This window comes from Apteryx mantelli, chromosome 4 (assembly GCF_036417845.1).
Source record: "Apteryx mantelli isolate bAptMan1 chromosome 4, bAptMan1.hap1, whole genome shotgun sequence".
NCBI lineage: Eukaryota > Metazoa > Chordata > Aves > Apterygiformes > Apterygidae > Apteryx > Apteryx mantelli.
In genome coordinates, this window is record NC_089981.1 from 87,699,552 (window position 1) to 87,716,092 (window position 16,541).

General features: G+C 50.7%; 2 protein-coding genes across 2 annotated transcripts; both read right to left on the bottom strand.

Annotated features, from left to right (window-relative positions):
• Positions 1 to 1,049: 1,049 nt before the first annotated feature.
• MGAT2 (alpha-1,6-mannosyl-glycoprotein 2-beta-N-acetylglucosaminyltransferase) lies at positions 1,050 to 2,618 on the bottom strand. Its single transcript, XM_067295665.1, has one exon. The coding sequence runs from the start codon at positions 2,511 to 2,513 to the stop codon at positions 1,179 to 1,181; it is 1,335 nt and encodes a 444-aa protein (XP_067151766.1). The 5' UTR covers positions 2,514 to 2,618; the 3' UTR covers positions 1,050 to 1,178.
• Positions 2,619 to 7,302: 4,684 nt separating this feature from the next.
• LRR1 (leucine rich repeat protein 1) lies at positions 7,303 to 16,040 on the bottom strand. Its single transcript, XM_067295206.1, has 4 exons — positions 15,833 to 16,040; positions 15,652 to 15,750; positions 11,129 to 11,856; positions 7,303 to 8,309 (listed from the first exon to the last, which is right to left on the bottom strand). The coding sequence occupies exons 1-4, from the start codon at positions 16,016 to 16,018 to the stop codon at positions 8,057 to 8,059; spliced, it is 1,266 nt and encodes a 421-aa protein (XP_067151307.1). The 5' UTR covers positions 16,019 to 16,040; the 3' UTR covers positions 7,303 to 8,056.
• Between the last annotated feature and the right edge of the window lie 501 nt (positions 16,041 to 16,541).

The window sequence follows — 16,541 nt, forward strand, 5'->3', positions numbered from 1 at the left end:
CCTTCCATTTGCTACGTGCCCTTCCCTGTTTTATCTAACCAAGAGATAAAGTCTTTTTTTTCCATCCAAAGCCAAAGGTAAGAGTTACCTCTAAAGACTTCACGCCCACCAGCCCCTTCAGCGTAGTTTAGCGTTTGCTTTGGCTTCGGCGCTTTGGTGCCAGCTTTCAGCCCCCCGTCAGCCTCGTTCCAGGACCCAGCAGTATTTTTTACTGGGCACTTTACACAGCTGAACTAATTTGAGAGCTAACTGTTGAGTTCTTCCTGCTCCAGACGAAGTCAGTGTGGTGCCACTCATTTGTTTCTCTGTTTTAACCCACTTAGTGAATTGCATTATACCTTTAATTTAATGTACGGTACCAGGATGAGTGATGGTGTTTGTTCAACTCCCTGGATTTAGAGAATTAAAAAAAAGGATTCCCCCCCCCCCTCCACCCCCAACTCGTGACTTTCATTTTAGCAATAAAAGCTTAAATTATCTTTTGGGGAGAATGACAAACTTCCGTGGTATTACAAAAAAAATGAATTTTATTTTGGCAGAACTAAAAAAAAAAAAAAAAAGAAACTGTATATTTATCTACATTGTAGTAAAAACAATGATTTTTTTTTCTTCATATAATCATCAAATACACAGCAAATAAACCAGAATGCAGGTACCAAGTGTCACGCAACGGCCGGCAGGAGAGCCCGCCAACGCCGAGGGCTCCCCGGGAAGCCCGGCTATTCTGGCAGCCGGGCCTGCTTCCCTGGCCGGAGCCGAGCAAAGCTCCTTCCCTCCCTCCTTCCCCTCCGCAGCGCAGGTCTCCAGGCAGCACCGGCTCACGCCGCGCTGAAGAAACGTCGGAGAGGAAGGGGAAAACAAATGCCGTAAGCACCGAAAAAGATGCACTTAAATAACAGTTCTCTCCTCCTCCTCCTCTTCCTCCCAGCAAACACAGCAGTGGTCACTTTTTGCATATACGTTTAAATACCGCTTTGAGTGACCCAGCAGCAGAAAGTAGCCTGTTCGAAAGACCTGGTTGCCGAACATGAAGGATTACTATTTTGGGACACCTTTTACAAGAATGTTTATTCATATTAAAGCAGAAACCAAATCATAAATGCTTTTATACATGTGAGTGTCTGTAAAAGACAGTATGGAACAACTCAAAAGGAAAAAAAAGGCTGCCGGCACGCTCCTCACTGAAGTCTGCGGTAACTTTTACAGAGTTCGTGGTCCCTAATATCTCCCCACCCTCCGTTTTTCACATGAGGGGACAGGGGTGCCATAGAGTACCTTTTACTGACACTCATCGCTTCGGGAAACAGGTGCTGTTGGTTGCTGTTCAAGAGCGAGTCGATTTTGGCACTCTGGGTGGACGGTCTGCAGGACTTCTTGTGGTGCATGCCGCAGTCCCCAGTGTGAAAAATCCTGGGGATCTCGGGAACCAGCACTTTCCAGAACTTTGGAAGACAAGAGACAGTCAAATGCTGCAGAGTCCAGTCCCAGTTATAGTCATCGTAAGTGCAGAAGGCGTCCGTGCACGCCATGAGCTGCTGGTAGGTGTCTCTGCCGAAGGCCATGCCCATGTTGTGCTCGGTGGACTTCCACGTCTTCATCTCCACCTTGTCGGCCCTGCCGGCGAAGCCGCCGCGGACGAGGCCGTAGCCGCCCAGGGACACGATCTGGCACTCGGGGCACTCCCGCCCGCGCAGGGCCCACAGCTTCTTGAGGACGTGGTAGAAGTCGGGGGCCAGGTAGTGGTCCTCCTCCAGGAAGAGCACGGGCCCGGCGTGCTCCCGCAGCGCCCGCACCCGCTCCCAGACGAAGTGCAGCTTCCACCACCAGTGGTGCTTGGTCTGCGAGAAGCGGGCCTCGCGGTAGTGCCCGAAGGAGTCGGGGTACTCGGCGTTGATGCAGCCGAGGCGCAGCGCCGCCGCCTTGCCGATGTCGCGCGGGCAGTCGCGCGGGTCGTGCCCGGGGAACTCGCGGGGGTAGAGCTGGATGCTGAAGGGGAAGAAGACCTGCAGCACGGGGCAGAAGTCCACCTGGGCCGCCAGGCGGTTGAGCTCCTCGGCCCAGAGGTCGTGGCTCAGCACCAGCAGCACGTTCTCCACGCCCGGCGCCCGCCGCAGCGACGCCAGCAGCAGCCGCAGGTGCTCGGCGCGGTCGTGCACCTGCACCACCAGCACCACGTCGGCGGCGGCGCGCGGCGGGAAGCGGCCCGCGTTGCGCAGCGGCTGGTCGAAGTTGAGCCGGTAGACGAGCGAGCGGTAGCCCAGCGTGGCGTTGGCGGCCGGCGGCGCCGAGGCGTTGCCGTCGGCGGCGGCGGGGCGGCGGGCGCTGGCGGCGGGCGGCGGCGGCGGCGCCTCGCTGGCGGCGCGGGGCCGCGGCGGCGCGGGCGGCTCGGCGGTGCCGCCGCGCGCCGCCTCGCGCCGCCGCCCGCGGCCGTTGGTGCCCCAGAGCGCCAGGGCGCAGGCGGCCAGCGCCAGCGCCAGCAGGAAGACTTTGCGCTTGTAGATGCGGAGCCTCATGGTCCCCGCCACCGGCGGCGGCGCCGGGGGCTGCCCTCGCCCCGCCGCGCCTAGCTCATGGCGGCGGCCGCCGCCGCGCGGAGCGACGCGGCGCGGAGGCGGAGGCACCGGCCCGCCGCCGCGCGCGCCCGCCCGCCCGATGCCGGCGGCTCCGGCCCCGCTGAGGCGCCCCCGCTGTCACGGCGCGCGACGCCGCCGCCGCCGCCCCGCCCGCCCCGCGCGCCGCGCACACGTTCCCGCGCGCCATTGGCCGCCCGCCCTGCCGCCGCCGCCGCCCCATTGGCCGCCCGCCTCGCCACTCGCGCCCGCCGCCCGCCCCCCGCTTCCGCTCGGCGGGCGCAGCGTGATGAGCTGCGCCGCCTCCCCCCCCCCCCGCCCCCCTCCCCGCTTCGGCGGCGGGGCGGCGCCGCGCGGTCCCTCTGCCCGCCCGCTCGCGGCGCCGCGCGGTCCCTCCGCCCGCCCTCCGCCCTCCCGCGGCGCCCCGCGGTCCCCCCGCCCGCCCCACGCGTGCCGCCCGCCCCGCGGACCCTCCTCCCCTCCGCCCCCCGCAGGGAACTGCGCCCGGCCACGTCCCCCCGTGGCTGCCAGCTCGCCACGGTGCCGAGGCTGCGCGGCAGCGCTGTGGTTTTCTTGTATTTGTGATTTTTTGCCCCCACCCGCGCTGCCCCCGGGCGGTGACACTGTCCCCGACCCGCGATGGCGGGGGGGGGGAGGGGGCAAAGTGCGGCCGTGCTGCGCTGCCAGCACCGCGCTCACCCAGTGTCGCTGCCCTGCGGCTTTGCCGGGAAGGTGATTTTAACGACGTGAACTTACACCCCGCCTCGCGCAAAGTCTCGGGCGATCTTGCCGTGGGCCTCTGCCACCGCCGAGGCCTCCCTCCACGCCGCCGAGGCCGCGCCGTGCGCTGCCGCGACGCGCTCGGGTTGCGGCCCCGCGTAACGGCAGGAATCGCGAAGGACGGAGGAGCGAAGCCGCTCGCACGGGCGCAGCCCGACGGCACGGTCCCGCCATCCGTCGCCCGTGCGGAGCCGGCCGCCGTGGACCTTGCTGGGGCGCGTGTGCCAAGCCGGCGGCCCTTGGCCGGAGCCCTGCACCTTCGTCCGCCTCCGGTGCTTCGGCTGCGGCCGCTGCCCGCGGCAGGGAGCAGAGCCGAGCCGGGCTGCAACACGTATCTTCATTCTGCGGCCTGCAGCTTGGAGCTGATCCAAGCTCTCAGGTTTTTGAGGAATTCTCCGTTGCTCAGCTTCCTGCCAGCGAACCGAGCTCTCATCGCTGCAACGAGCGGTGCTGAGCAGCGTGTTCGGGAAGGAAGGAGACGTTTCACTTTCTAAGGCGGGAGTGGAGACACTTCCAGCCTTTCCCTTTGGAGGGACGGGGCACCGACAGGGAAATACAGTCTCTCTTCTGTTTGCCTTATTTCCCCGCCTCTCCTAACGCCACAGGCAACTCCGTAGGGCTTTCCGCCACCTCCACAGCCGTTACACCTTCTCCTTTCCCCACATCTCCATGGCCAGAGGATTCCCCTGCCCAAACGCTTCCCGCCTGTCACTGGGACCGGCCAAACGTCCTCTCCGCTAGCAGTGCCGCGAGGGGGGAGCCCGGCACCCCGGCTGCACGGCTCACCCCTAGCTGGAGAAGTACGCTGACTTTTCTGTGCAACTCTCAAACTGGCCTCCAGCTGCAAGCGAGGGAAGCTAAAGCAAGCCTTAAGGGCGCCAGGCGTCCCCTCCGCTTTACCGTGCCAAAGCCCCGGCACGGCACGCTTCCCCAGGTTAAGCACCCCTGTCGCCCACGCGAGCGCTTGCAACGGCAGAGCATGAAGGATGAAAACAGCGCCGCAGCTCCACTTTGTGCTTGCAGGAGGAATTCAGCGTTGTGCAAGTTTTGTTTCAAAAAAGCTTTATAAACCTAATAGCAGATTTTGAGCCGAGCTTGGAGATGTCAGTTGGCGGCATCCCTGACGCACGTTTTCACGAGGCCTCTATTGCATCCCCTCGACTAGCGCTATCCGTCACGGCTGCCGAGCGAACGGCAGCGCTGTCAAGTTTCAGCCAGAAGCTAGTGGAAAGTTTTTATTGTCTCCATCTTTCTACGCTGGCAGCGCTGCATTTCGCGAGCGTACTCCCCCGGAGAGCAGAGCTTCCCCAGCCGTTCCTGCAATTTATGAAGTTCCCTGCTACGCCTCTCCCTTTATAGCGCTAATACACTGCTTTCAGCAGGTTATTACTCCCTCCTCCTTCGCTGCGCTGTGGTATTTATACTGGCACTAATACACGTAGGTTTGAGGGTTTTTTAAAATAAAAAGTATGGGGGTAATTTAACATCAATGCTCATTTCCGTAATTTTAAATATTTCTTGCCTAAAGAAGGTCGCCAGGCACTCTAGAGAGCTGGATGTCATGTCCTGCACAAGCTCGGGTAGAACTGGGACCTGAAGCCAGGTCTAGTTGGGCTAACAGAATTTCCCTATCTTACATAGGCGTCGTAAGGACAAGTGCGTTAAAGATTGCGGAGCACTTGGATAATGCATAGATGGCATCAATACAGTAAAGGGCAAGTAAAAGGAGAATCCTCTAATCTGCCCCTAATCCAGTTTGCAGTAGCATTCAGAAATATCAAACTGAAATCTGCCGTCAAGGCCCCCTCCTCCCCCCCCCCCCCGCCAAGACTGGTAAATACATGTTTCAATTGCATTTAAAAGCATCTCGCATTAGGCGGAGCGCCCTTCACTTAAATTCACGGCGAGAGCCATCCGGTGTTTTAACCAAACGAGAATAGGCCCCGCAGTATTTGACTGCGCAAAGTCGGAGGCAAACAGCGAACTTCTTGGGCACAACATTAACAAATGCCCAGCGCCTGTGGCGTCAGGAGCACCTTGCTGCCTCCAAGATGAAGCCGCAGCCGGAGAACTTCACCCTACTGCCACAAATGTTTTGCAGCTGGGATAAATCCTGTTTGCCAGGACCATCAGCACTTCAAAAGCTAACTTGGCTGGAACGGATACCCACAGGAACGGACGGATGTCATAAACCTCTCCGACTCCTGCTCCTGGCTGTAAAAGACTTCCCTTTCCATCATCTTTTCTTGAAAGCTAGGGAAACCAGGAGTATAAACAGCTCCTCTGCACGTTTGGCCCCTGTGGGGTGAGATCCTGGCACGCTGGCTGCATTGCTAGAAGGCACTCGGATACTAAAGCAGTAAATGCCGGGGAAGAACCGCTGCAGAAAAGGACTCCAGCACTTTACTGTGGCAACGCTGTAATTTCAGAGAATTACAGGACACCAAGTCAGTTTTGGCAAAGAAATCTGCTTCAGAGCTAATTGCATCCCCGTGTCCACACGTGGAAGGAAAGGAAAAAAAAAAAAGCAGTGTGAGCAGAGGCAAGAGCAGGATATTCCCAAACAAAAATCCCTTTCCCACAGTTCACAGCCTGTTTTTCATTATAAAATCCGTGCCATTCCTCTTCACACGGCCTTTAATCCCCCCCGGCTGATTACTGCTCCCTGCACGACCGGGCTGGGATGGGGCCTCAGCCCACGCTCTCCTTAGCTCTACCTGACCGCTCGCGTACTCGGCCGCGCAGGTGTCTGTCTCCGCGGTATCTGCCTCCGCTCGGCCCAGCCGTGTCCTCTGGAAGGTGCTCAGCCATCGCACAGACGCCCACACCTCTGCCTGGGACTGTGAAATTCCCCGCGAGCCCCACAGGAGGCCAAGCCGCTGTCTACGCCACTTCCCTCCTCTTAATCATGCACTCCGCCTAAGGGATATTTTTCCAAATGAGTAATCCTCAGGCTGCTGCAATTGGGACAGGAATTCTCGCACTTTACAACAGCATCACCATATGGATATTTAAAATTGTCTAGGTTTAGTTCTACAATACTTTCAGCAGAATACTGTTGAGGTAAATAGGAGTAATTGGCTTTCTGCTTCGCAAATTGTCTGTAGTTGAGGAAAAACATAAAAGAAATGATTAACTCAAATCTTCCTTCAATTACTTAAGTTAGTTTAATGCTTTATAAATACTGCATGAAGAGAAGGGAATCAAGTTATTTTGACATTCAGAGGCAGTTTTAATGACACTCAATATTTCATGAATAACATGGAAGGTTCTTCTTCCTCAGGAAAAGTGTCTCTTGGCCTTGCCAGAGCCAACGATTTTCTTTCAGAGCAAAGCCCTTCAGTAGGCATGCTTCAGTATTTCTTTCTGCTGAGAGTGTCTTGGATAGTGAAGAATTTCAGACTGATGATTTGTACAATGTAAATTCAAGTAGATGTTAGGTGATACCTGCAAGTTCATATAGTCTTTGTACTGTGCATTCAGCAGCCTGCTGCCTGCTTTCAGACTGCTCCTCACTCTGTACGTTACATTTAGAGGTAACCTGAAGCCCTGTCTGGACCAGATCTGCACTCAGTAGCTACGGATGTCTTGTTTTCCCATTGAAACTACAGGCAATTGCGACAGTGGTCTACGTTTCTAGGACCTGAAGAGATGCGAGATGTGTAACTCATTCCTGGGCAGTCAGTGCTGCTTCAGAAACCAGTATTACATGCTTTCTCCAAGCCATCACATGTTCTAGTGCATGGGACGCCTAAAGATTTTTGCTGTTTCTATACTTTAGGCATGGACCAGCTGACAAGACTGGGAAACAAGGGTGTGGATACAAGACTGGGAAACAAGGGTGTGGATATGCTAAGTGTTTCAGTATCTTCACCAGGACAAAGGCCTGGAGCTAACTCCTAGAATACAATGAATAAAACATCCATTAGAGAAAACACAATTCACACATACATAGAAGGGTTTCAAAATTTAATAAGTTGACGCAGTGAACAATTCAAGAATCTTTAAAATGCAAGTTCAGAAACAAAGTTTAGACAACGTATTTAGAAAAGATGTTTCTCGTATAACAAAGAGATCAAAAACAACGCTGGTCCCTGCTTGAAGGAAGAATGTTATACACAGAACTTAAAAAAGAGTACCTGGAATAACACAACCAGTTTTGAACTACTGACACTATAACTTCTTCTCATAGCAGCCTACCAAGTTGCTCTAGAGTAAACAATTTGGGAAGATTGCAGTCCAGTGGTCAAGGCAATGTAGTCCTCTTCTGTAGGCAGAGTTCACAGCCTCAAGTGAACAGTAAGCAAGGAAGTATGATGTAGGCTAGGAAGCAGAAATTCACCCACCTTCCTTCTGCGAAGGAGAAACCACCTACTCCATAAAACAAAAAACCCATCACGATCCTTTGGATAAAGTCACAATTACAGGAAAAAGAAAGCAAAATACATTCTAAGGAAGATTCATTCAAACTAAGAACCACTTTTTATTCCAACCAAAGAGAGATTCTAGCAGTAGAGAAACAGTCAGACCACCACATCAGGCTCGTAATGCCTCCCCACTGTAAGACTGACACTTGCTATCGGTAGCAAGTGCTCTGTGATAGCTCTCCGTTTCACAATAGCACGTGTACGTAACAAAACAGAACGATTTCAGACTCCTCCATCACTGGACAGAACTTCCAGCAGAGCTTTTGCACTCATCAGCGGTCACCCAATACTTTGCAGGTACCTGTCTAGGAACTGGGAATAGCAGTCTAGAGAACAGAAGTAGCAGATAACGGGTGCTTCCGTGCCTCCCATGTTATCCACGAGGACCACGGTGTGAGCTACGTGATGGAGATTCATGGTCACTGTGATTTGAATGAAGCTGCTTAGACAGGCACTTCCGCACTGGCATGTTTTAGCCACTTGCAGATCTTCACAAAGGTGAGAAGGAAGGAGATGACAACCATAAGGGATTCTGTTGAACAAGAGAAGTAAGTGTGAATTCACTACAAAATTAGCCGATGTCACTCAAACACAGTGACATGCCATATGCACCAGTCGGGGGAAAAAAAAAACTCATTTCAAGATCATATAAAAAAGGTAAATCTGAAATTTTGGCACTAGCAATATCAGACTAGTTAGATATTAAAATGCTGTTTTTCAGGATGGCCACAAAACCCACACAACCATGTTACTGACCACTAAGTACCAAGAATCTGACCTCCAGAAGACATTGTAACAAGAACCAGGCAGTTCATGCAAATCATAACAGCTTAACAGGGGGCGGGTAGAGAATTAGAGATGGATAGAGAATTAAAAAGAGGACTAAGAAAAATGAGACAACTGTGGCACACATTTGCTCTTCCCTCACCTGAGCCAGGAAGATCACCATATTTTACCCTGGCCTGCTGAGGTACCCACAATCTACTCCGCACTCTCTAAAATGAATAAAAACACACTGTCTCCAGAGAGTGAACTGGAGATAAAGTGAGCTTTTCTACAGTAGGATTACACCGCAGACAATAAATTAAGGTTCTCTGTTAACATATCCATCTTCTCCTCCATCATGCCAGGAATGACATTCAATGACAAGAAGAACGAAGAAACTGCTTCTTTTAAACTCACAGAGTGGCATTGTGTTTAGGGTATAAAATAAAGAGTTTCCCTGATCTATTCTGTACAGTTAACTTTCTTTTAAAATATGAATACCACCAGTGCACAACTGTCACTCAAGACTCACCGAATAGGTCTCACTGACTCCCATCCAGGCTATACTTACATATTCCTTGTTCTTTCTACACACCATCATTCACATAGCTAAGACACCTGTGGATTCCCCCCCCCCCCCCCCCACCTCAGTTCCAGGACATACTTTTTTCTGGTCAGGACAAACGATCACAGCTCTTGTACTTGCCTAGAATGCCACCATGAAGATTATTTTCCAAACATTTGCTTTTATTGTGTCATCCAGCCTTCTGTTTTCTTCCTGTCTCAAGGCTTTTATAGCCTATTGTCACTTCTATTTATTATTGTTAATTCGTGCATCCAGTGAATGTCAGGCAGCTTCTGTTCAGCTTCTGTTGCCTATTTCTTAGTTGTTGTTTTTTTTTTAAAGGTAATCACTTATGCTTAGCGAGTCCCTTACACCTGAGAAGCTACTGGAACGAATGCACAAAACTGCCCTCCTTACCCTCTCAAATGCTCCTGTGCTGCGACGTCTTTGGAAACCTCAGCGACAGCGAGGCTGCTGAAGCGCCAGGACTCCTCTCACCCGTACTGCTTCCTTATAATCCCAGACCAGCGGCCAAGGGGACCGTTTCCCTTGTCTCACAGAGACTCTTGGAGCAGAGAGCCTTTTTTGTGCTGCACGGTGCGGGCTTTGTACAACGCTCGCTGTATTGGGGTCAGGGGCTAGGTTAATGACTAGGGATCCTCAGGGACTCTGGTAATGTAACTGAGCACCAAAATCCGAGCAGTGCAGGGGCATTATATTTCTCTAGAAAAATAGGCATTCTGATCATATTTGTATCAAAACCACTGCAATTTATATTAAAGACTGGAAAGGAGGCATGCAAATTTTGATCATCACTCTGTATTAAACTCAGCTGGGTCAGAAGGGGAGAAGGTAAGAAGGAGCTAGCTCAGCTCCTTTCCAGGGTGCGCCCCGCACGCCTGCGGACACCTTTACGCAGACTTCTGAGCAACTAACCCAGGCTCCTGGGGCTCTCCCCGTCCCTAAGGCAGGAACGGGTAAAGAACGTCGATCATGAGAACACCAAGTCTGTCTCTCACCCCCTTTTTGTATCCATGACTCTCTTCCATCTTTTCGCTCCTTTTTCACCTAGGAAAATGGGGTAGGAGTAGCGCCAGATGGTACCAGAAAATCACAGGCAGTGGCATTTAGGTAGAGCTATGCAAGTGGTGTGGGGGAAGAGGAGGGGAGAAAAACAGACAATAAACAGCAGCCTGGCAAGGACGTAGCTTATTTGGTGAAGCAAGAGATGCTAATAATTTTAAAACTACCTCAGAACTGGGCTTCTCCGCATAAGGCAGAATACCCTAACCTCAACACGGAAAGAAACTAACAGTTCAGGAAAACCTGAAGCAGGGAGAAACCTGCAGTAAGTAATGCCAACTACAGCACGATATTCCCCCTTCGAGAAGCCCCTCGTAGGATCTTTCTAACGCTGCTCAGCTTGGGTAAGGTCCCATTAAAAGCAGGGGCAGGCTGGTCAATGTCTGTAACTAGAAGCCGTCCTGTGGAAGGTAACCTTTTGCCAACACACTATTTTCACATGTGAAAGGTTAGCTACAGGCTAACAGATTTTCCACGCGGTCTAGTGTGCTTTAACGTGAACACAAGATGAGGGGCAACCCTGAACCTCCAGGCTAAGGCCCAATACAAATTATGGTCTGTATCACAAAATCCACTGTAATCTAAGTGCCAACATATAAAATTCTGGAAGTGGTTTAGGGTCACAGAGATAGGTTGTCTTTTCGCATGGCTGGGCAAAAATGTTCTGTCGTGGTGCTCCCCATTTTCTGAACTATAATATTTCAATCAATCGCTTTCTCTCTAAACACTCCCCAAGTCACCAAATTACTACAAGAATCTGCTTTATCTTGTATAATAAAGAGAGGAATTTACAAGCAGAATTCAAGCAACTTTAACTTTATGGTTTATCATATGTGAAGAACAATTGCCATAAACAAGAAAAAACAAATCAGGGAAGTTTAGACTTGGCAGGTTTGAAATGGAGCAAGTGACATACGTATCAATCACGCTACTCTTACCTGTAATTTACAGTTGCCCTTGCAGCACATTCTAATAAAGTCAATGGTATTTTCAGTTGTATGCTGGGAACAAGTGGATTAGACTGTTCAAAAGGATTTCCAAAGAGATCCAAGTTCTCAAGGGAGAGTTTCCTAAAATCACTGGGCAAAAAAGGAAGTTTGTTTCGAGCGGCCGACAGGAAGCGTAGATGACCTAACTGGCCCATCTTGAACGGCAACCTAATCAACTCATTGTCATCGAGCTTTAAATTAACAAGTTCTTGCAGTTGGCAAAACTGAATTGGAAGTGCTTTAATTTTGTTTTGGCTGAGGTCCAAGAACTGAAGAGATTTCTGAAGGGTGGAGTTGCACAGAGCAACACTGAATGACTCCAGGTGATTGTTGTGCAAATTAAGTTCCTGAAGACAGATCAGGTCACCGATAGTAGCTGGCAGTTGCTTAATATGGTTATGACTTAGGTCTAGTTTTCTGAGTTTCTTTAAACAAAGCACACGCGTGTCAATTCGAGCAAGTTTGCAGTACGAGGCTTGGAGATGTTCTAGGGAGTAAGGAAAGCTTTTGGTGAGAGGATAGTCCCTTCTTGATGTTATGATCATCTTTGTTTTGGGCTTTTCAACTTCTGAGGTCTTCGCTGGCACCAGAGCTGAGAGGGGGAGCGCTCCAATGTCAGTGCCTTGGTGAGCCAGTCTCACAGCTGAAAGGAAATTCTTTAAATTGCTGGCATTTGCCTACAAAAAACCCCACAAATACGGAATTAGAAGTTCATTAGATTTATAGTAACACTTTCTGAACTATTTTGTACACATATGTATCATGAAATACTGAGTCAGAAGGGCAATGAAATGGGAAAGGGAAACATAACTCAGGCTTAATGGTTGGCATGCCGTTTACCGTATTTAAGAACAAATGGTACGCAATTTAAACGAGAAGTTTGAACTCTCTGAACAACCTAGATCAAATGAACTGTGCTGCATTACTCAGAAAAGGAACAAAGCACAGAGTTCATAGCTGAAAATAAAGTACAGAAAGAAGTCTGATGCACTGCAATCTTCCCAAACTGCAACATGATAAAGCGAGTTTACAGAAACACACACAGAGAAGGCAGGGATCTAAAGTCTGAGGCAATCATTTCTGAAAGCTGCTGGGAAGGAAAAGCATGGAATCTGAGGTTGAATTTATATGTAAAATAGGTGGAAAGCTTCAAGGTATCTTGAACTTAAGTTTAAGTAAGTGCTTTCGGTCACACGAAGAAGCATTGTCTGGTTGTGCCAGCACCAAAGAGGATAATTATTTTCAGTCGCTCTGCAAGCAAGTGACCAACTTTGCTTTAGGCAGGACACAGTATAATGGCAGTAAGGACACAGAGTCAAATTAATGGAGGAGCAGATGACTTCTATTTTAAATAAAGATCAAACAAAGCTGTGTTACATTTGTCGTACTAATATAATTAAGTTTATGAATAGCAGGGTGACCAAATATTTCTCTTCCAAATTTCCCAGTAAGTATCTACTCCAACTGGCAACTGACAGACATGAAGCTATAAGGAAATTTTGAAATAAAAAGCAGAATGTATCCATACAACTAAAATTTATCCCTCAGTGCAGAAAAGGACAAACACTCTTGGAGTTTTGGCACAGTTGCTGAGAGTCAAGAGGTTTTCACTCTGTTTCCAGTGGTGAACAGATTTGCCCAAGCCTGGTGACACCCATTTCTGCACCTAAAAGACGACCCTTCTAACAGTATTTGTCTATTCCAAATTCCACAGGGTGTAAAACTAGCTCACATAATATACTGGAAGTGCCTAGCACAATACACAATGATCTTGGAGATTTCTAGATGCTAATGCAATATAAATAAAGACAATGAAGGTCAAACATATCTGACTGCATGGCTAACCTCATGACTGGCCTTCTTAATCATCCCACGCACTTCTGTTCTCTCAACTCCTGATGTGATATCTTCCACAGATAGGGAAATTGCACCTTCTTCTTATCAGTGTTCATTATGTCAGCCAAACCATACTAAAACATTTAGCTATGGGACTCCTCCCAACTACAGACAGATTCCGCACGTTTCCAAGGGCAAAAGTAGCCAAATAAATATGAAAATAAGGGACAAAAGTCATTCAGAACTGTAAAGACCAAGCAGACTGGACAACAAAAGGCTAGAACTGAAGTTACAGGCGCTACTTCTTTGCTCTCAGAGTGCGAGACACAACAGAAACCTGCTTTTAGAGATGAAAGCTCTAGGATGTTAAGATAAGTTTACACTATTTACGCATCTTTAAAATAGGACTACTTTGTGTTCTGGTGTCTTAGACAAATTTTCTCTGCAAAGCCTATATAAAAGAAACATATCTCTAAACCCGTAAGAATATGTTGAGAAAATACTAAGACGCACCTACAAAAAAGGAAAAGAATTGGAAGCGCTCAGGAAGGAATTTTCTGCCACAAGTCTGGAGTCTCAACAACAAAAAAGGTGTTGCGAAAGTAAATTAATACGCGCTGATGCCTTACAAGTCTCTTGTTTCATAGCTAGATGAAAGATGACAGGGCAAGCGGAGATTCCACAGACTTACCAGGCCTTGCACGCCATGCAGCAGGCACAGGCCTGCTAAAGGGAAAAACCACACTGACTATTATTTTTGCTCCAGGGTTAAATGTTTTAGAGCAACATTTCTTAGCTTAATTTCTGATGCGGCTGAATGCAGCAAATCACACTACCTGGCAGAGTACTAAGAGTGGGGTTTTGCATGGTAGTTGCACACAACCAGCATAGTGCTGTCTGGGAATCTCTTTTCTACAACACTTTTGTCCATCTTTGAGATTTTAGACGCCTTTCTATACTGAGATTATGAGACTACCAGAAACGACATAAAAATTACCAGTCATCTTAAATTGCGTTTCCAGTTTTGGAGAGTTTAAGAGGAATACATGTATCATTGGCTTCTGAAGAATTTAGTAATTTGTTTATGGAGCTTGACAGTATGAGGGTGAATCTTTACATTAAAAATGGGAAGTGAGACTATGACTTCCCTGGAACAACTTTAAACAGCTTTATAAAATTTTAACTCCTGCTTCACCAGGTTCTACTGAGAATAGTGTTAGTATGCCCTTTACAACAGTTTGTTCAGAGACCAACTTTTTGACTTCCTCCTCTTTAGCAGGAATGCTCAGAGGAAAGAATCTAAACCAAGAATGTATTCTGGATCTAACACACCACCTGTCAAATTTTTCTGCAAGATACAGAGCACATTTGCTTCTGCCAAGACAAAATTAATTAAACTGAGTTTAGAAACAAACAACTTCTTTTATATTTAACCTTATAATGTGAACACCTAATTTCTTCAATTTAAGGCCACTTTCCACCACAGCCTTACTTTACATCCAGACAGGATTTTTCTAGATCATGACACTATGCCAGATTCTGCCAAATCTCAGACTACCACGCTACATCCAGATGCTGCTCTTATTACCAATAAAAGAAGTGCTTTTCCTTTTTTTGTCAGGTCACGTTTTTCTTTTCAGGAGGTCACAGTCCTGCATACTGATTCATTTACCTTGTTTCTCAAGCAGATCTCGTAGCCTGCCCTGAGCTCTCTTCCACTGTGGCAAGACTGTTGCCAGTGCCTGTTGCAACTGCAGTTGAGACATACCTTTTGCATTTCCCCTCAGACAAGCTCTTTGAGAAAACAGTCTGCCTTTGAAAGAATAAGCTTAAGCATTCAAGATTACAGCTGCTCAGTATGACATCATTGAAATTATTACGAAATAGCCTTCAAACCAAAGCATTATAGTCACAACAGAAAGTCAAAATGATTTCCTGAACAAAAAAAATACTGTCATCGATTAGCCTAACCCTAAAGTTTCAGAAAAACTGTCCTGTTATAACAGGGCTGTGAAAGATTATTGGAACAGGCACAGAAAAATTAACAATATAGAAATTGAACACTAATGTGTAGCTTTTTTGGTGAGTTTAGAATGAATAAAAGCATCGTTATACATTGACAACTTTCAAATATTTCCTGTCAACTGCAAATAAATGCATTGATGAGTCCTACTGCTAGCTAAGCACTAAAACACGACGGCAATGGTACTGCTGATCCATACCATGTGTCCCTAGCTTTGAAGCCCACAGTGGGTGCACACGAGAATAGTTTCACAAAGACTGTAAGCAGTCATCTGTTATGTAGGACTTGCAGTTAAAGATAAAGACAGGAGATATCAGACAGATGAAAAAAAGTTTTTTCCTTCAAATAGGAAAGGCAGAAGAATGTGAAGGAAGCAAAAAACCACAGTGCGCCCCAGCAAAGCAGCGGGGCTCAGCGCCCCTCGTACACCGTGTAAGCTTCCCTTATTCCCCTTCCCTTCCTTAGCCTCCCTCCCGAGGCCACGCGAAGCCAAGCTCCTTTCGGCAGTCCGGCCCGCACCTCCCACCCCAAAGCGGCGGCAGCGCCGAGCAGGCTGCTGAGAAGAGCTCGGGCCCCGTTCATGGGGCAGAGCGGAGGCCGCGCCGGGACGCACCTTGCTCAGACAGACGTCCACGGCGGGCTCCCGGAGGCGCACGGTGGCCTTGCCCTCCTCCACGAACCGCGTGAAGAAGCGCTCGATGTTCTCCTGCACCTGCGGGGCACCACGGGCGGTGAGGAGCCGCGACGGGACGCCGACCCGAGCCCCCCTCCCCACCCCCGGGTCCCCCGCGCACCTTGTATCGCGCGCCGGCCCGGTCCCGCGCCGTGCACACCATGAGGTAAACGCCGCCGCCGCCGCCCCGCGCCCGGCCGGGCTGGCGGCCGAGCGAGAGGAGCGCGCGGGTGCCGCGGCCGCGGCCCCGCAGCCCGCAGCTGGGCAGCAGCCGGCTCACCACCTCCACCTCGCACTGCAGCCGCATCGCCAACGGCCGCCCAACGGCCGCCAACGGCCCGCGCGCGCCTGGGGGCGGCGGCGGCGGCGCCCAGGGGGCCTCCGGCGCGGACCGCGCGCAGGCGCCCGCCGCGATGCCTGAATCGCTCCGCGGAGTCGCCGCCGCCCAGGGGGCCCCCGAGGCGCCTCGCCGGCCCCGCGGAAGCGCCGCTCCGCGCGGGAGGGCAGGAGGGAGGCTGTGCCGGCGGCCGAACCGGCGGCTGGGCCAGCGGCAGGGCCGGCGGCTGGACCGGCAGTGCGCGGGCAGCCCGCGGCGCCAGGGCCCTCAGCGCGCGGGGCGCTGGCGCCTGGCTGGGGCGTTGGCGCCCCCTGGAGCTGGCGGGCGGCGCTGCTAGGCGGGAAAGGCCGGGGCGGCGGCGGGTGTGAGGGACAGGGGGAGCTGGGGGGACATGGGGACACGAGGGGGCGGTGTGAAGGACACGGGGAGCTGGGGGGATATGGGGACACGAGGGGGCGGGTGTGAGGGACACGGAGAGCTGGGGGGACGTGGG

Bases quoted from the DNA above. Each gene is read 5' to 3' on its own strand.
- MGAT2 (XM_067295665.1), bottom strand. From the start codon at position 2,513: ATGAGGCTCCGCATCTACAAGCGCAAAGTCTTCCTGCTGGCGCTGGCG.
- LRR1 (XM_067295206.1), bottom strand. From the start codon at position 16,018: ATGCGGCTGCAGTGCGAGGTGGAGGTGGTGAGCCGGCTGCTGCCCAGC. The intron at 15,751-15,832 runs GTGCGCGGGGGA...GGTGCCCCGCAG, and splicing joins GGGCCGGCGCGCGATACAAG to GTGCAGGAGAACATCGAGCG. The intron at 11,857-15,651 runs GTGCGTCCCGGC...GGTTTTTTGTAG, and splicing joins TGGACGTCTGTCTGAGCAAG to GCAAATGCCAGCAATTTAAA.